At 49.7% G+C, this 18,903-nt stretch overlaps 6 protein-coding genes across 6 annotated transcripts; 2 read left to right on the top strand and 4 right to left on the bottom strand.

Annotated features, from left to right (window-relative positions):
• Nucleotides 1-59: 59 nt before the first annotated feature.
• LTR84_007450 (uncharacterized protein) lies at nucleotides 60-2,192 on the bottom strand (the record flags this gene model as incomplete). The annotated part of the gene is made up of 1 exon (XM_064851003.1): nucleotides 60-2,192. The coding sequence occupies one exon, from the start codon at nucleotides 2,190-2,192 to the stop codon at nucleotides 60-62; it is 2,133 nt and encodes a 710-aa protein (XP_064702272.1).
• A 1,615-nt stretch (nucleotides 2,193-3,807) lies between these two features.
• On the top strand, nucleotides 3,808-8,400 carry LTR84_007449 (uncharacterized protein; the record flags this gene model as incomplete). Its single annotated transcript, XM_064851002.1, has 1 exon — nucleotides 3,808-8,400. The coding sequence occupies one exon, from the start codon at nucleotides 3,808-3,810 to the stop codon at nucleotides 8,398-8,400; it is 4,593 nt and encodes a 1,530-aa protein (XP_064702271.1).
• Nucleotides 8,401-9,741: 1,341 nt separating this feature from the next.
• Nucleotides 9,742-12,315, bottom strand: LTR84_007448 (uncharacterized protein; the record flags this gene model as incomplete). Its single annotated transcript, XM_064851001.1, has 1 exon — nucleotides 9,742-12,315. The coding sequence occupies one exon, from the start codon at nucleotides 12,313-12,315 to the stop codon at nucleotides 9,742-9,744; it is 2,574 nt and encodes an 857-aa protein (XP_064702270.1).
• Nucleotides 12,316-13,440: 1,125 nt separating this feature from the next.
• LTR84_007447 (uncharacterized protein) lies at nucleotides 13,441-14,318 on the top strand (the record flags this gene model as incomplete). The annotated part of the gene is made up of 2 exons (XM_064851000.1): nucleotides 13,441-13,814; nucleotides 13,889-14,318. 2 exons carry the CDS (start codon nucleotides 13,441-13,443, stop codon nucleotides 14,316-14,318), a joined length of 804 nt encoding a protein of 267 aa, XP_064702269.1.
• Nucleotides 14,319-14,602: 284 nt separating this feature from the next.
• Nucleotides 14,603-15,753, bottom strand: LTR84_007446 (uncharacterized protein; the record flags this gene model as incomplete). The annotated part of the gene is made up of 3 exons (XM_064850999.1): nucleotides 14,603-14,998; nucleotides 15,092-15,424; nucleotides 15,748-15,753. The coding sequence occupies 3 exons, from the start codon at nucleotides 15,751-15,753 to the stop codon at nucleotides 14,603-14,605; spliced, it is 735 nt and encodes a 244-aa protein (XP_064702268.1).
• Nucleotides 15,754-16,513: 760 nt separating this feature from the next.
• On the bottom strand, nucleotides 16,514-18,565 carry LTR84_007445 (uncharacterized protein; the record flags this gene model as incomplete). The annotated part of the gene is made up of 6 exons (XM_064850998.1): nucleotides 16,514-16,862; nucleotides 16,912-16,927; nucleotides 16,983-17,539; nucleotides 17,587-18,002; nucleotides 18,095-18,225; nucleotides 18,328-18,565. The coding sequence occupies 6 exons, from the start codon at nucleotides 18,563-18,565 to the stop codon at nucleotides 16,514-16,516; spliced, it is 1,707 nt and encodes a 568-aa protein (XP_064702267.1).
• Nucleotides 18,566-18,903: the final 338 nt, after the last annotated feature.

The raw sequence follows: 18,903 nt of genomic DNA, 5'->3' as shown, positions 1-18,903 counted from the left end.
ACAGGGCGTCCTCAGTCAGAGCACACACGGGACAATCAAGGTGCATATTAACAGCTATATCATATAACGATCCGGCCTCCTCCGCCGCCACTATTACTGTTGCTGCCACCGCCACCGCCGCCGAAGAAGCCGAGGAAGTTACTTGCCGCACCGTTATTGGTGCTGGAGTCGTCGCCATCGCCGTCACCGGCGGTGAACCATTTCGGCCGCTTGAAGCCGCCGGACGAGGGTTGATTGGGGCTGGTGGGACTCGGCTGCATCCATTTTGGCGTGTCGATAGAAACGGTGTCCAGGGTATTCTTGACGCGGCGGCCGAAGAGAGTGAAGAAGTTCTCTTCTTCGGGTTCGGGCTCTAAGTCGGGACGGCTTCGAGGCGTGGAGCCGGCTATTCGGGTCGATGATACCGCCCCTGATCCTCCGTCATTGCGAGCTGATGCGGTGGTTCTTTCTGAGGGAGGAACCCAGCGTGTAGGTGCTGCGCGAGATGGACGGCTGGTGTCCAGAGACACTCGTGGAGACTCCCGTAAGCCCAATGTAGTTGACCGGTTGCCTTGGAGGTCTTGGTTGATGAGATTTCTACCCTCTCTCCATCCTCCGGTGCCAAAACCGGAAGGGTTCTCTTCTTCACCTTCGTCATCTTCGAGAATGCCAAAGCCGAGGATGTTTTTAATCTTGCTGTATAGATTGAATAGTGTGGCGCAAACAGGGAGGAGGATGAATATTGGAAAGAGGTAATCAAACCAGGTTCCCAGGGGAGTGAGGTTGATCAATCGTCCAAGGAAGTTGTAAAATGTCGAATTCTGGTGGATGTTACGGGGAAGGAAAGTTAGGAAATTGTAAGCCAAGGGGACCGTCAATTTCGCAATTTGTCCCGCGTACCAACAAGCTGACTCTGCGTAAGTATTGCGTTTCACCAGAGCGCGTTGATTCCAGGTTGGGACGTCATTGACACTGCTGAGAGCGCAGACGCACATGTAGGTGATCCAGAGGGAGGCAAGAAGTTGTCCCCCGAAACCAATCTGATAGTTATCATCGCTCGGATGATGAATGACGGTAAGACTGACGGCAGATAAGTGGGGAGCGGGAAATTTGATGATCTCGGACCAAATGATGGCGACGGATGCGAGGGAGGAGATGGCTCCGAGAGCGATTCGAAAAGCAGGAATGACATGGACATATAAGTGGTAGCGCATGTAGGGAGTGATGAAGGAGGTAGATCGGCCAAAATTGAGTTTCTTGGAGGCTTTGGAGTCAAGAATGGTCTGGAGATCCGAGGCCGATCGGACGATATTGTCCCACTCATGAATATATCTCGCCCTTCGAGATTTGGCCCTGATTAATCGTCTGGTCAGATCAGCCAAGTACCTCTCGGTGATCACGGCAGGAACCGATGTGATCGATTCGGTGGGAGTAGGAGGAATAAAAAGGCGTGAATCAGGAGGCCCTGCCAAATCGGCTAGTTCATCAATCCATTCGGCAAAATCACGAGCAGTGCCCGTCTTTCTCTGTTTGAGTTGGGTGACTTGCGCATCCAGTTCGTCGAGAGCGGAAATTGCATCTTGGAGTTTCTCGTGGACACGAGGGGCATGGCCTTGGACTCGGCGCAGGCTACCACTTGTATCGGCCTTCCGGAACATCTTTCTTGGAAGAGCGACAAGACCATGACCCATCAAATATATAGCGAGGATCAAACCCCAGACATAAGCCAGGGCCATGACCAGGGCCTTGATGGCCGTAAAATCGAAGCCATAGGAAAAGATCATGTATATCAGACCCACCACGGCGCATGAGAGCACGATCAATTGGTATCTAGCGTTGGAGCGCAAGGAGTATATCAGGCGGGATTTCGGATCTCGGTAACCAGCGTCCATGTATTCGGCCAGTAGGGGCAACACCAGCCATGTTAGGACAAAGGTCAACCAGTAAACAATCCTCCAGGAGACCAGAACTGCTCTTTGAGGCAGCCAAACACCTTTTCCACCATGGTTGGATACTCTGGCGCTGGAAGCAAGGTCGATGGGGACAAGAAGTAATGCGCTAGTAGGTAGGACCAGTGCAAAGAAGATGGGGACGAGTAGGAAGGCGGGAGTTGATCGGAGAGGGAGATAATGTCGCAGGAGAAGGAGGACGGCGGACGAGATGGTCAGGAGGGCGAGAATGGCGAAGACATCGGAGCCAACGGAAGAAGCCATTGGAGAGGGATGGTGATCATATCGAGAGGGTTGGAAGGGAGGTTGAACAGGACATGTCTCTGCGAGCGAACAAAGTGTCTTGCCAGGTAACAGCGATTGAATTGAAGTACGGATCGATGAATGGGAAGCAGGTGACGTTGGCGAAGGCAGCTAGTGAGATGGATTTAGTTTCTTCCGGCGCGAGCCTAGTGACCAATGGGAGCAATGAATGATAGGCTAGTGGTGCGGATGGTGCTAGGGAAGCGATGCGGACTCGACAAGAGGACGTGCATGTTTCCGCCTCAAGGATTAGGCACGGGCAGTCCGGGGAAGCCTGAGATCAGCCCCCGGACGCTGGTGTTAGGTAAGGCTGCTTGAAGCTTGAAGGAGAGCCACTCTAGCATGTTAGGGCTTAGGGTTTAGGGATGGCATATCCGTTTGATCATCATCCAAATGATTCAACCTCCTCCCTCATTCTTTCTTTTGCTGCTGCAAGAGTTGGCTGGCCGCTTGGTGGCTGAGCTAAGTCGCAAGTTTTGCACCTGCATCAAACGCCTAGACCTGTGTCATTACGACAGTCCGTCTTGGATCAGTTTGGACGGTTGATCCGTAGTTGACTAGAGGTGCGCAGGTGTCAAAAATAGGTTGTAGTTGGGGAGATCCTGCGCGTGAAGTCTTCATGCTCACAGATTATGGAGCATCGTTTGTCATTCCAGTAGTGAACCTTGTTTGGTGAGGTGAGCCTGAGCCTGAGAGTCAGAGTTAGAGTCATCAGCTTGAACAACTCATTCTCTTATCCCCCTCCAACTACTCGTACGGATCCCACTTAGACTGTTAGCTGGGCCTGATCAGTATAGTCAGAAGCCATTCCAGTCTGACTTTTCCCATTCTTTGCAAGAGACTTCCACTTCAGCCCAAACCAGGCAGACCAGGCACTCCGAAACCTGATTCCCCCTAGTGGCCTATCCCAAGGGTCTCATCCAAGGAACAAGCCTCCTCTTTTTGACTCCTCCCACCAATATTGTTACCTGCACCTCCACCTCCACCAACTACCCGCTACTTTCGCCTCAGGCTCGCAGGGCTCGCAGGCTCTCACCACTCACTCATCAGATTCCTCATCTTCCACACAACACACTGCACGCTGAACACGCGCCCATCTCTGCAGGCACTCATCCAACCAACCAACTTGTCTTCCTCCCTCTACTCTTCCCTCTTTCGCCTTGCAACCTCCCGTATTGCATTCAATCTCTTTGACGCTCATTCTCACGCCTTGCCTGTTTTCCTCGACTCCCTTGATACTCTTCTGTTCTACCCCGTCCATGGCCTTCCGCGCTGGCCCTCGCAATCCAACGCCCAGTCTCACTCCCCACTACCTCTGCTGAACCACTCAATCCTCAGTCTGTACGACACACCACCAACCGCATCCATCCACCTGTCCTACACTGCCTCCTGCTGTTCTTTCCCTTTCCAGGGCACCCAAGCCCGCCCTGTCGCTGCCACAATTGCCTTGACCCTTCCAACTGCATTGGCAATTCACGACCTCGAGCCTTTCTCAGTCTCTTCTTCTTACAATCTCGATGCGAATGGTCTGATCTCGTCTCTCTTCACTCCCGGGCTTCCCTTCCCAGCTACCACCATGAATCCCCAGCAGTTCCAAAACATGGCCGGCATGGGGCGCGGCATGCCCAACAACATGCAACAGATGACCATGAATCCACAAATGGGAGGTGTCATGGGAGGTCAGATGGGTGCTCAGATGGGCGCTCAAATGGGGAACCAGATGGGAAATCAGATATCCAACATGGCCGCTCAAATCCCCGGCATGCCCAGTCAGATGAATCCTCAGATGGCAGGCCAAATGAGAGGCATGCCGCAACAGGTGGCCGGGCAGATGAGTTTGAGCCACCCTTCGGTTCAACAACACATCTTCGATCAACTCAACTCACAGGGTCCTTGGGCTGGCTGGCAGGCCAATGTCCACATAAGAGAAAGGGCAGGTCAGATCAAGTTACTGGTCGATTCTCTACGCCTCGTCAGACCTCCTGTCGACCTTCCCCGCGCAATCGAGGTCGCCCTTCAGTTCGAACGCAAATGTTTCAGTCAAAGCGCCAGTAGAGATGATTATGTGAGAGAGTGCAGCGAGAAGCTGGGTCGTATTCGTGATCAAAGAGCTCAGCAGATGAACCAGGGCAACGCCGGCCTCATGCAGACCATGGGAATGCAAGGTAACATGCAAATGCCCAATCAGACTTTTCAGCAGATGCAACAACAGATGGGCCAGACTATGAACCCTAACTTGGCTCTACCGGCTCATCTTCAACAGCAGATGCAAGGCTCCCCTTTTCTGAATCAACAGCAGCAGCAGCAGCGGCAGCAGCAGCCGCCGCAGCCGCAGCCTCAGCCTCAACAACCTCAACAACAGCGTACTCCTCAGCCCATGATGACCCAACCTCAAAACGTCGCGGGTCAGGCTGCAATGATGCAAGGAAATAACAATCAACAAAAGGGAAATGCAGTGTCCGAACTCACTCCGGAAGACAACAAAGCCATCAACCTCAGAGCCGCCGAGTTGGCCAAAAACACCCCAAAGGAAGAGATGCGCAGTATTGTCGAGAAGATGAACCCCCAATTGCGACAAAACCTTGCCCAAAAGGCCGTCGACCCCATCATCTATTATTTCCGCATGTTGGCCACCAAGGAATTCCGTCGACGAAAACAGATGGAAGGTGGCATTGGAGGCGCCGGACAACAACCCACTGGTACAAATGCTATGAATCAGCAAGCCATGGGTGCGACAGGCAACGCTATGGGCGACATGGGTCGTTTCCAAGGTCTTCAAGCCGAAGGGTTGCGATCCCAAGAGGTCGGCGAGCTGGTTGTTCCTGCAAGCACTACCCAGGGCATGATGCCTGATCAGATGCGCCTTCAACAACAGATGCTCGCCAATCAACGCATGAATCAGCAAAATTCCAACACCCTAAATCCAGCCTTTATTGCTCAACAGCAACGTTTACAACAGGCCCAGGCCGCCAAGATGCAACAGGCTCAATTGGCGGCTCAAAATCAACAAGCTGCTCAAGCCCAGGCTAGAGCTCAGTCACAGGCTGCTATGGCTACACAGCGTGCTCAGTTGCAAGGTGTTTCTGGCAACAACACCCCCCTTGCGTCCATCAATCGTCCTGTGGGACCCAATGTTTCTGGTACGAGTCCTCAGCCAGGAACGCAAGCTGGGCAAAGGCCTCCATCCGGCACTCCAATGATGAATCAACAACAAATGAATATGCCTGGCAACATGCAGCAAGCACAACAGCAACAGATGAATATGCAAGATGTTCAGAAACGCGAAGCAGCTCTGGCAAATTTCCCTGCCCCATTACAGCAGTTGCTAAGACAGAAGCCACAATCTGAATGGCGGAATATTCTTCAACAATTCCAGAGGGACAATAACGGGGCACAGATGAGACGAAGCGTGTCGCAACAGCCACAAGGTTTACAGCAACAGCAACCACAACAGCAACCGCAACCTCTGGCTCAAATGCAAAATGGTGCTTTCATGGGTGGCGCCAATATAAGTGCCGTCAACATGCAGCAATCTCTATCTGCCGGAGCGTCTTCTGTGCCTCCGGGACAGGATATAAATAATATGACAGGTAACCAAAATCAAATGCAGCAAAACCAAGAAATGATGCGCCAAAGACAAATGCAGCTACACTTGCACCAGCAGCAACAGCAACAGCAACAGCAACAACAGCAACAGGGCGGTCAAAACGTTCCTGGTCAGGCTCCTACTCCTCGGCCTCAGCTCACCCCTCAACAAATGAAGATCATGGACCAGCAGGCAGTGCCGCAGACCGTTCTGAATAGTGTTCGTCAACATACCAGACTACCGGATGTTAGGAACTGGTTTATGCTCAAACAGTGGCTCTTGCAAAACCCAGTCCCGAGTCTTCCTGTACCTCAATTACTCAATGTCCAAGCCAATCATTTTGCTCATCTTATGAAGACTAGAGGTCAAAATATGCTTCAGCAGAACAATGCTATCCAGGGGCAAGTTCCAGGACCGCAAGCGCAACCCCAACAGCCTCAGCAGGTCCCGCAGATTCCTCAAGTTCCACAGGTTCCGACACCAGGAATTTCCCAACAGCAAGCACCAGTGATGCCCCCTGCGCCTGCCCAGTTTCGTCCTCCAACGCAGCAAGACATTCAGAAAGTTCGAGCTGCAAACCCGAAACTTGCAAACGTGCCTGACGAACAAATCAGACTCTTGCTGATAACTCGACAGCGACACCTGCAGCAGCAGCAACAACAACAACAAATGCAGCAGGCAAATGGAGTTCAAGCCATGGGTCAGCAAATGCCTGGAATGCAGCCACAAGCTGTTCCACAAGTTCCTCAACAGCAACCTCAAATGCAACCGGGACAACAAGTAGGGGCCCCATCTGCACAAGTTGCTCGTCCGAATCAAACCCCAACGCAGCCTGATAACAAGGTTAAACGACCGAATGAAGATGACATTGTTGAAGTTCCAGCCCCTATGGCAAACAAGACACTCTCCCAGACAGACGCGAACAAAGGTCCACCCTCATTGACTAAGGAACAATTTGCGGCTTTGGACCCCCAGAAAAAACAGCAGTACATGCAGTGGCAGCGTCAGCAGCAGCTTATGAAGAAAATTTTCGAACTCACTCGTGATGTTCAATCTACAATGCCAAAGGCAAAACCATTCACGAATATGGATGCCTCAAATAGACAACGAATTAGGACGCTTCTGACCTCAGACAATGTTAAGAACATGCTTGGTCGATATGAGTCTTTCTTGGCTGCTTTTTACCGGATGGAGCAGAACGAGGCGACTATTAAACAACTTATACTACAAAAGCTACAGTTGTTCGCACAGTTCAAGCCCCAAGCTCTTCAAAATAAGACATTTGATTTGGTCGATCACTTCAGTTTGACTGCTGAAAGCGTCGAGGCAATTATCAACAACATTACTGCAAAGTTTCAACAGACCGCAGCTCAATTCCCACCGCAGAACAAACCGAGGATGCCCACAGCGAGTCAGTTGACTCCCGAAAATCTTAGTTTGTTGGAAGCTCAGGAGCAAGAACGTAAAAAGTCTTTGAAAAACAATCAAGGGCCTCCTCCTGCGCCGACTTCGAGTCAGCCTCCGTTCCAGATTGGAGATAAAGGGCGTGGCACACCCACATATGCGACTCCTGGACTTAGACAAGAAGATCTCAAGTTGGATCCGAAACGCCGCAAGAAGAACAATCAAAACACTCCTGCGACTCCTGTTGGTCAGTCTGCACCAAGTACTACTGCGACGTCACCTGTGGTTACCAAGGCGCCCAAGCCGGTTGAAATGTTCAAATGTCCTGTTCTTGGATGTGAACACCAACTCAAGGGCTTTTCCTCTCAAGCCGAACTTGATCAACACCATAATGTTGCCCACAAGCTCGATCTGGAGCCAGTCACAGATCCTCTTGCTTTCCTTGATGAATCTTTGCGCTTTGCTTTCAATCTGGATGAAAACATGAAGCAACAGAAGAAGCCCAACACGGAGGTGAAGACGGCGGCAGGCACAAACATTAAGGGTGAAACTGCTGCCACGCCTGTTCCCATGTCTAAGATTCCGAGTCAAGGAGCGGCGGGTTCAAAATCTGGCGAGGTTAAAACAGATGATATGGATGATCCGTGGAGCCACACCAACACTACTCTCGATCAACTTCGCGTTGCTTTTGGAGGGAACGACTGGGACGATTTGTTTCCCTCAAAACAGAAGCAAGAAGAAATGCACAACAAAATGTTGTCTTCCTATCGTAAGACCAGTCCAAGGTGGCGAAAAATTATGGAAGGTCCTGATGGTGCCTTGACTGATACATCTACCGAAAAGTCCAAAAGCCCAACAGATCTCAGCGACAAAGACTTGCCTGTGGACAAAACTACCGCACCCAAAAAGACAGAATATGATTCCTGGCAGGTCAATCTCGAGGAGATTGGAGGTCTTGACCTGGGAGAACTCGATATGTCACCATTCGAGAACATCACTGGTGTTCCTGATAATGATATCACCATGGGCGACGATGGATCGCCATTCGAGACGATTGAGAAACCACAGTACACTGCTCTCGAGTATAGCGCTCAAGCAATGGGCCTCGATCTAGATCATCCAGAGGACTGGACTGAGGATCAGCAGGAGTATGGAGATTTCCTGTTCAACAACAATTGATCATAGGCGGTTTGAGAATTGATATTGGGTCAGGGGGCCGGACAGTGTTGATGGAACGAAAGTTGTGGCAAAGGAGGCTGTGCACTGATTGGAGAGGAAGGACTCTGTCGGAAAGATGACGATTTGACGACACAGCTGTTGAGCGAAAATGGGGTGATGAGGGTAGGGACGGGATCCAGGACAACGGGGTTAGGTCGGTTTGGTTCAGTTATTCAGCGATTCAGTCGTTCGGTCGGTTTACTGGTTGTTTTCGTGATTCCCCTCCACGCATGCATGGTGTTATACTGGATGGAAATGATGTCGAGGGACAGAACGATATGGAATATCGAGCGTGTTCGATTCTCCCACGGTTGGGTCAGATTCAGGTTCAAGATCAGGATCAAACGTTCGGGAAAATGGCGCCACTGGAAATTGAGACTCGGAAATGAAAATGTCGATTGCGAATTGCAACGCAATGCCAAATGCAACGTGCAATTTTAGTACTTATTTACATTACTTACTTAGTTGGACTTACCACGCTTGTGTACTACTGAATTGTCGAAACCTCGTTTATTTCTAGTTGCCCGCTCCTGCCTCTTGAGTGACGTATGCATAGTGTGATCCCGTGGAGAACAACACCACAGAGTCTCGTCTCGAGTTCGATTCGGGAGTGAGGAGAGGAGATTCACTGTTCGCGAATATATCTTTCGATATATCAGTACACATCAAATTGGTAGGTAGCCAAGGGGGCCAAGTATAAGGGGGCCAAGTAAGTATTCGATATAGGACACTTGATTTGGACCCTCATAAACTGTGGTTTTGAACAATCAGCCCAGCCTACGAACTCGTAACGAGATGTGAAGATTGGAATAATTTATACTGCTTAAAAAAGCGATATTCCGCAAGACGCGCCCGAGCTACCAGTGGACCGGATTGTATTGAAGTTAAGAGTTCCCGGAAAACATGACTGCGTTCACTTGGAATGGACACAAGAGTTGTGGCCGTCCCATTTCATCCTGACCAGACCATTGTGATCCTGTAAAATACGCGCCAGGCCAACTTCCACTAACATTCGGCGCCCCCGTCAGTGATAACAAGCCAGTTTCTGTCCCTATACGTTGCATTACAAATGAAGAAGTAGGAAAAAATGTGAAAATGGCCTGAAATTGACCCCCAACCGAAAGAAAAGGTGGACCCGGGTGGTGTTCTCTCCGTGCAGAGGATTGCCCTTCACAAGTGCAATGAGCAGACGATATGAGGGTAGTGAACGGGAGTGATACCTATTTTTGTGAGACTCGGTTCTTCGGGATTCGAGACGATTAGGAAGTAGTGAAAGATTAATATGGACGTCGCACTTCCGCCTCATTCCTCACCGTCATCGGAGACCGCTCCAGTGAATCTAGAGCCTTCGGCAGATACGATTCCCAGATCCACCAACGGCTTCAACTGCGCTGGTCCAACGCTGACGCACTCAAACCCAATGGGCAAAGGCTCACAGTTTTTAAGGTAGGTGATCTTCATGTTGCGTGCTTTGTCTTTCAAAGCCACTTGATCTCGCCGATGAAGCTTCGACCCTTCTTCGTGTACTGCGTCCATCTCTTTGATGAGTGCATACTGGGTTTGGTATTCTGCTACCATCTCTCTCAATCTGTCCTCCTCAGCGGCCGTCCATGGTCTGCGTATTTGAGGCTTGCGTTTTTGAAGAACTTCCTTGCGCTCTTGCATGTTTCTTCGGGCCCTTTGTCGATCATCTTGATATTGTGATCGGGGCGGAGATCTGCGAGTGATGACTGGCGCGGTCGATTGTGGTGGGAATTGGCGCGAGGTTGTTGTCCGTGGTGGTTGATATGATCGAGGTACTGGTTGGGATGAGGAGGTTGCACCCGGACGCGAATACGAGGATCGACTTTCCATAGAAGTCAATACTGACCGGTTGTTCCACGCACGATCCATAGCGTGGTTTCGGGTATGATCATCTTCCTCCTCCTCCTCAATATGGTCTACAAGATCATAATCATTATGGATTCCAGTTGTAGGGGCAAAGTCTGCATTACTTCGGGCCTCTTGAGCATTCTGTCGAATTGGTTGTTTGCCTTTTTCAATACGAGGTCTCTTTGCGAGCCGATGGTCTTCTTCGAAATCATCCTCGTCGTCGCTGGTCTCCTCTGGTGCGTCTACGAGACGCCCTAAAGGCTGTCTTTTGGGTATGTCGTTTGCTCCTTGGCTTTGCCACTGCATCCTTTCCGCACCTGGTTGTCGGTCAAGGAGCGTTCGTTTCCTCGGTAATGGCGCATTTTCCGTCCAGTTTTCTTTTTCGCGCTCAATTGCTTGTCTTTTGAGAGTCTCCATGACAAAATTGGTGCTCTGAGTTGGTTCAGGGATGTCTTCATTGTTATTGACTTCAGGATCGGAATCTACCACGTTGTTGCTCGATGGTTCGACTGGGTCATCATCATCACCCTGCAAGGGACGGTAATCGTCTTCCCCATCACCTTCTAAAGGACGATATTCCTCTTCTTCGTCCGGTGCCAGGGGGGATTCCTGGATTTCTAGTCGCGCTTGCCCTGAGGGCGAACCATAGTGTTGTGACTCCAGCCTAGATATCTCAAGGTCATGTTTGGCTTGCTCCTCTCTATATTGTCTGATTTCAGCTGCGAAGAAGCTCGGACTTAAAGCAGCGGATGGTCGCTCGTCCTGAATAGGAACAGGAGAGTCATTGGGTGGTAGGCCGGGTTCGCCAGTCGAGCTCGGTTCATCTGCGTCATCGATCTCGGGGTCTTCGTCAAGATCAATCGCTGGCGCCCCCGTCACATCAACCTCATAGTCACCAGAGGTGAGAAGGTCGACGATATTTTCAACACCACCTTGTCTTCTGATCGTTTCCTTCAACTCTTCCCTCCGAGCAATTGCCCACTTTGCAGTTTGAAGAACAAAAGACGTCCAAGAATAATCCTCTTTCAACTGGTCAAGTGGCAGGAGAGCATCATCCTGAGTTGAACAAGCATCCTTAAGTTCATTTGAACGTTTTAGGAGCTGCGCTTGTGACTCTTCATCTTGAAACTGACGGTATATTGTGGGACCGTCCTGAAATATGTGCTGTGCCAAATCTTGAGGACTTGAAAAATCGTTCAGCCCATCCGACTCAAGTCTCTGAATGAAAAACTGGGTCATTATGCCCAACGCCAGGTCACGTGGCTCATCGATCAGCTGAGTACCGAAGGAGAAGTCCTGTTGGCCAACAAAAGTGCTCGGGAAATTATTGTACATGTAACTCAAGAAGTTTTCTCGGTCATCTGAATAGTTGGTGATGGCGGCGACCATTTGTTGAGCAAGATTTGCCAGATAAAGGATCGCATCAGGACGCCATCTCCCATAATTGATCCGATGTAAGTCAATAGTGCCTGCCAGTTTCCTTACGATCAACGGTGGACTGATGAATTCGGTCTCCCCAAAAGGTTCCCGGCTAGTAGAAAGCTTCTTGGCCCTCATGGAAAGTGTTTTCTGTGGCCGGGATCCGTTTTGTGAGATTTCGTCGATAAAGTTTTCCAAGTCGTCTTCCCTGGGACGGTCGAAGAGAGAAAGTAGGGCCAACGACTCGGCGTGCAGATCAGCGAGATTAAGTATGATTTCATCGTGATCAAGGTTATCAAGATCACTCTGAAGGCTTGAATCCGACTCAGAACGGGCAGACGCTGAGGGCACAAGATCAAGGGAATCGGACTGTTGAAGATCTGCTTCTTCATCCACAGCCTCAAGTAGCACGTGTTCAGTTTGAAGCTCATTGTGAGTGTTTGTTGTCAACTCACGACTGGTGGATCGATGGTTGGCTTTGTTCTGAGCGCGTGTGTCCCGAGTCGTTGGAATTTGCGAAGGTTTTGGAGGCGACAACGGAGTGCTCCGCCTGCTCACAGAGCGACCTTGTCGTCGTGGAGGCATCGTGGAAGACGAGTTTGCTTGATGGATTTATGATCGATCTGTCAGTGATCTTGGAATGACAAGAAGGGTTAGGGTTATTTAACCCTGATGATGTCGTTGCATTGTTGATGAGTGGAGAGGCCAAAGGTGGAGGTCGAATCCAAACATTCAAGCTCAGGCAGTCGCGTCACAAGGAATCTTGGCAAGACGCGTGCCAGTCAATATCACGTGATAACGATGCTTGGCATGAAACAGAGGTACCCCGTATCGCACGTCGTTCCACAAGCCGTTCTAACAAGGTGCTAAACCTACCGACTCGCTTGAGTTCCTGCTGACCAGTAGGGACCTACGAGCCCATACATTTTCAACAAAATGTAGGCAGTTCAACCCTCGATCATTCATTTAGTCCGTCAAGAAGAGTCATGTAACTTTCCAAGTCGAAGCACATATCGAGTCATTGCTAATGTCTCGGAAACATTGGTCAGTGCTTTTCCCAGTTCAAGATCCGAAACAACAAAGTGGAATTCGAACCAGGTGTCAAATGATAGTTAGGTACGAATACGAATTTTGCTTGGAGAAAAAGAAGCATGATTTGAGTTGTCCAAGCTTTGCAACACTGGCTCTTCCTGAGTCCCGAGCAGGTCTAAGCCTTCTAGTAGCGGACGATTTGCCGCCTAAGCAGTGGCCCGAGGGGCCTCACTATCTTAACCTAGTTGGTCGGATATCGCCTCTTCTAGTTTTGATTACACCGGTGAGTGGTATTTATAGGCTTCTGGAACGTCGAGGTTCCAGCGAACGGCCCGCCCCCCATGGGGATGCCTTGCTCCGCCACCCTCGGCTATCTCATCCCTCATTGATCTGTCCCTCGAATCCACCACATCATCGATGAATTTCTCCCCTCCCGTCAAAAACGCTCTCGTGACTCCGTCGATCCGTCTAAGCCTGTCTCCCTTGTCGTCTGCCAGGCTTTGACATGCTGTCATATATCGTTTCCGTTCTGAACCGCACCAGTTTGAGCTAACATTTGATCCTATATATCAAATAGTCTAGGTGTTCCCACCTGGACTGCTATTTCTTACTCACTCCACAGATCACCATCATTTTCTTGCGGTTCTCTTCAGCCCTTAACGTTTCCACAAATTCACCATGTCTCGCCGCGAGTCTGTCGGTCGGACTAGGACAGCCTCACAATCCGACTCATCGGAGCCAACAATGAAAATGGTGAGTGTGGCGGTTCTGCCACCTCGACTACCACCAGGGATGGCCCCTCCTACAGGCATTGGCGCTGCCGACGCTTTCTCTTGGGATGAATCGGTCAACTGGCAGCATAATAGCTCTATACAGCAAGAGGAGCCAACTCGCAGAAAGAGTTTCATGCGCAAAATTGGACTCACCACTCAAAGGAAACGAGCCGGAGAGGAAGATGACCTTCCACCATTTGTTTTCCGTCAGGTCCCGTACGACACTTGGAGAAAGCATTATGCCAAAGACAAGGATGGAAATTATAGGGGTCTTCTTGCGTATAGGCCCTCTTACCACTGTTTTCATGTTGCACAAATGCACCAGTATCACTCACAACTAACCTGAGATATAGGCCTGCCCAGGATTGCCTCTTAAAGCCAGAGGACGTTCAAAAATGGCGTGCTGATGAACCTGTGACGCTCGGAGACAAGTGGACGAGAGGACAACACGCCCTGCCCGTATATGCCGAAGCCGGTGCCGAGCAACCTGTACCGGAGTATCACGATGCAACAAATCATGATCAGCCTATCAGCTACGAGGCAGCTACCGCCAGTCCTTCGGAAGCACCAGATGGCGGTAGTACCTTTCACAACACTCTCACATCGCAGACATCGAACAGCATCCCGCAGCCCACGAAAAGGACAGGCTCCAGTGGTCAAAGACTGATCGACGACAAGACTGCCGACGAGATAATTGCAGAGGCACAGGCCAAGCCGAAAACGAAGATGACTATGAAGCAATACCTCTCCAAGGGTGCCACTATGGCAATGATGGGCAATTGACAATCTGAGGTTTTGGCTTTGCGTGGACTACGGAACGCGAGTGTTTGAAATATTGAGAATTGGCTTTTCCGCTCTGCTCAACGTTTGTCTCTATCAATGGATAGGCCTGCCAGATGAAAAGTCCTCAGATGATTCTTTTTTTGGATGATGTCTTCTTTGAACACACGTTCAAGATTTCAGAGATTGATTTTCAGCTTTTACGACATATTATGATATTTTATATTGGATTTTCCTTCTCAATCAGATGGTGTCTCTGACATGTCCCTCTTCCTTGCACGTCCTCATTAATCTCGCCCCATCATACCCAACACCCTCTCCCTCCCACCACCAACCATCCAATCATCCCAACAAATCGCCAACATAGCACTATGCCTCCCGTTTCCCAGTCTCTGCCCATTCGCATCCACCATCGGCATACTCTTCCCTTCCCCCGCTTCCCCCTCGGCCCTCACGCCGGCCTTCCCCTCCGGAACAACCCTCTCAAAACGCATGATACCCTCAAGCTGATATCCCATCCTTTGCGCAGCCCGGATACTCGTCTTGTTCAACGAGTTGGCCTGCCACTGGACGCGACGCAATGCCAAACCGCCTGAGGACAACGGGTTCAGGCAGTGTTGCAGCAGAAGGCCATGGGCGTGTGTGCCGACGAACGTTCGTTGGAATCGAGGGAGGATGACGATCTGTTTTGATGAGATGAGCAGGGACGTTCAAACCACGGTCTTCTCAATAGCGGTTGATTGCCGGCTAAAACCTCGCTTGAACGGGGGACTTACATGGCCCATCTCAGTCCTAGACCGGCCCAAATCCGTGTTCAATAGTCCAATCGTGCCCGCAAATGTGCCGTCTTCAACCTCGAAAACTTCAACCCCACCATCTTCATTTTCATCTCCAGCTTCTCGTCCACCGTTAGCGCGTCTCTCCCTGCGCACAGTCCACCGCTTCAGCAAGATCGCGAAAATGATGGCTCCTGGGTTGTTGCGGGCTACGGTGTTGAAAGTTTGAGTGTATGACTCCTGGTCGTACGGACCCGTGGGTAGCCAGTCGAAGAGTTCAGGGTGCTTGGATGTCTCCGTCACGAAAATATTCGAGAGACGCGACCAGTCGGCCTGTGAATCACACAGTGGTGCTGCAATTAGCCTTTGATCTCTCGCGAGGTATTGAAAGTGTGAAGTTGACCGGGCTGGCTTGGGCTATTATTGTGTGAGGACTGCAAAAGCTCTTGTTCATAAGGCATATTTTGCTCCTGCAACATCCTCTTTACCTGTCACTTCTCAACAATAGCCTCGGCGTCAGCCCAACTGTAGTGCATTCACCCAAAATATCGATTCTCGTCACGATAGCAAGGTCAGAAAAAACACCAATTTTTCCCAGCAACAAAACCATTCAACATTATTCCCGGACGATGCTATTGTAACGAGATGGCACTTACCTCCATCGGCACCAATTTCATCCTGTCATTCTCCAACCGTGAGAGATCAACTGGCAGACAAAACTCATAGGGTAGAGATGTGGCTGTCATATTCACGAAAGAAAGATAAACTCGGATTGGTTTTCAATTCTTTGTTTCTTGTTGATCTCGACAGTTTTGCAGATGTTGTTTAATTGGATCTAAATGCCATTGATATTGTATTTATGTGCCCTTCTTCTGATGAGGGTTAGCGATATCGGGCCGGCAAGGCCACGCGTGAGTGATTTTTGCGTCGTAGTTGTTGCTTATTGTAGGTTTAGTATAAACCATTTTCAAGTTACATCTCGAAGATCACTTCCCATTCTGGTTGGAGTAATTTTGAGAGCGAATATATATCCCATGAAACGTTATTAGTTGCATTCTCAATTGAAGAATATCTATTCTAGTATTAGCAAGAATATACCGACTTCGCAAATCGGCTAGTAATTTTATACTACATTGTTAGGTAGTACTAGTTACTAAAGATGTGGATAATTATCTTCGAAGCAAAAGAAAGGTAAATTTCGAGGATTTATATAAGAACTTCCGCTGTTCGATATTTAGCCTATCTTTATATATATTGTGGTTTTCGCATGTCGCCTTAGCCATTTCGTGAATCGATGGCCGCCATTAATACTTGATGATATCCGTGCTTCGACACTACTCGTACAAGTCGCCGAGTACGAACACGAGTTCTCCAAGATCCGCCCTTCGACATCGCATTTGCGATGAAACTCGTCACCATCCACTAGAAGAAAGCCCTCATCGCCTTCTTCCAACCTGGTTGTTTGTTCTGAACAGCCATGTCAATACTACCTCGGCGGATTCCGGTGGTCACGTCCATTTCAGTTGCACGAACAAACAATTTCCAATCTCTGGAGTAAAGTTTCCAGCCCAAATAGAGCGCCAGAACAATCGGTGCAGCAAGGTAGTTTTCGAAGAAGGTCCCAGGGTCTGGTTCGCCGTGGAGTGGGAAGAGTGACGTGTAGAAAGTTGCGATCATTGCCAGGGCATTGAGAGCTACTCCGACGTAGGAGCCATATATACCGAATGCTGCCTGATAAGGGAGCTGTTCTTTGGTGAAACCATGGGCATACCTGTAGAAGTGTTAGTGGATTGTTCACAAGTGGCAGCCTAAAAGTTTACCATCCATGGCGGAATCCTGTGCATTCGTCAGTCAATGTGTATCAAAGGACGACCGCTGGAACTCCACTTACGGACGTGTGCAAGATTGATGCTAAACCACAAGAAGAAAAAACTGAGGCCGGACAAAGCCAAAAGCCAGGTGAAAATGGTTCCCGACGCGTTTGCCTCTCCAATATAGGCCAAACATCCAAAGAGTAATTGGATGACTATGCACCACGTTGGCCTGCCCTTCTTGTCAACGTACATCAGGAATCTCGGAGCCATTCCCCTGGTTGCAAGTGCTTGCATTGTTCTCGAAGATCCATACGTGCAACTATTGGCCACGCTGATCACAGAAATAGTAACAACCGCATTCATCACCGAAGGCAGCCCTTTGACACCCGCATACTTGATAGCGAGCACAAACGGGGAGGCTTTGGTGTTGGCACCACTTGCGCCTAGGAGATCAGGACTGTCCGAGGGCACAATAAGGCCGACAATGAACAGTGATACAATATAGAAAAAGGCGATTCGCCAGAATACTTGTCGAGTGGCTTTTGGAAGTGATTTCGCAGGATTTTCAGCCTCGGCAGCTGCAAGACCAACCAGTTCAGTGCCGCCAAAGGCAAAAGCAGCAGTAACAAACACCCTGTGGCAGGTCAGTATGAATGATAAAGTGTTTGTACCTTCACTTACGTGCAAAATCCATGAAAGCCGTTCTGGAACGCTCCTGGATTGTGCCAGTATCGTGCTCCAATATACCCTCGGTCGTCACTTGGGACACCTCCGCAGTTCACGACAATTCCGAAGATGATGAATCCCAGTACGGCAATGATCTTGATCACAGACAAGACAAATTCAACTTCACCATATCCTCGGACGCCGAAGATTTGTACGCCAATGAGGAACACTAGAAAGATGGTAATCCAAACACTGACATGAATATCGGTGCGCCAATATTTGATGGTGATGGAGGCCGCCGTAAGTTCAAAGGGTAGAACTGTAAGCCATCCGATTGCATAATCCCAACCAACAGCAAAACCCCAGGAGGGGTCGACAAACCGACAGATATAGGTATAGAATGCACCATTGACAGGGTATAAGACGGTTAGCTGTTGAAATGTCAGACAACAAATCCCACAAGGAAGATTCCGCGGTAGATGTGCATGGTCAAGTTGGATTATCGTTTGGGATTGGATCTTACCTCTCCCAAGGCCTGCATTGTACAGAGTAACATGCCACCGACAATCATAAAACCTAAGAGCACACTAGCAGGGCCACCACTGCGTAGAGCACCACCAGAGCCGACGAAAAGACCAGCGCCGATAGAGCCACCTGTCAAATAGTCAGAGGTATTCATTACCATGCTTCAAATTGTATTCAAGTGTGCATTTCAGCCGCAGGTTATCAACGTTCGTTGTAAAATTCTTATCGTACCTATAGCAATCATTTGCATGTGTCGCGACTTGAGCTTCTGAGCAAGAGGATTGTGCTGTCTATTGACGGGATCGATCTCATCTTCGTAGGTGATCTCAGCCGCCAACTTCTGCATCTTTGGATCATTTCGCGCCTCTGGAGGAATATCCTTGTCTTCATAGTGCTGAGCTTCTTCGTCTTTGGCGACGAAGTCTTGCTGGTGGGATTCCCCACTGGGATGATTATGTGTCCCGGACATGTTGAGTACCAAAAAGCCTGGACGTGGAAAGAGAGAGAGAAGGGCAAGAAAAAAATGAAGACGAGGTATTGAGGGGTGACACAGATTCAAAGCACAGTATTTACCTTCCAATCGAACTTCTTCATAAAGTAACGGGCACTGAGGAGGTCGTGTGCGCCTGACCAGGATCAGACTTGAACCAAGACGAGCAACTCTCCTCATGGCGTCGATCAATGTTGGGATGCGACGTGGTAGGGTCAAGAATTGGTTTGGATCTTGATTCATTCGTTCTGCTACAAGCTGTGACGACAGCGAGACGTGGTGCACCCGCCTCACGTTGTGTGTTCTATTGCGGGGGA

This window comes from Exophiala bonariae (assembly GCF_035927105.1).
Source record: "Exophiala bonariae strain CCFEE 5792 chromosome Unknown scaffold_29, whole genome shotgun sequence".
NCBI classification, from domain to species: domain Eukaryota; kingdom Fungi; phylum Ascomycota; class Eurotiomycetes; order Chaetothyriales; family Herpotrichiellaceae; genus Exophiala; species Exophiala bonariae.
This window is presented reverse-complemented; position numbering and strand designations above follow the sequence as displayed.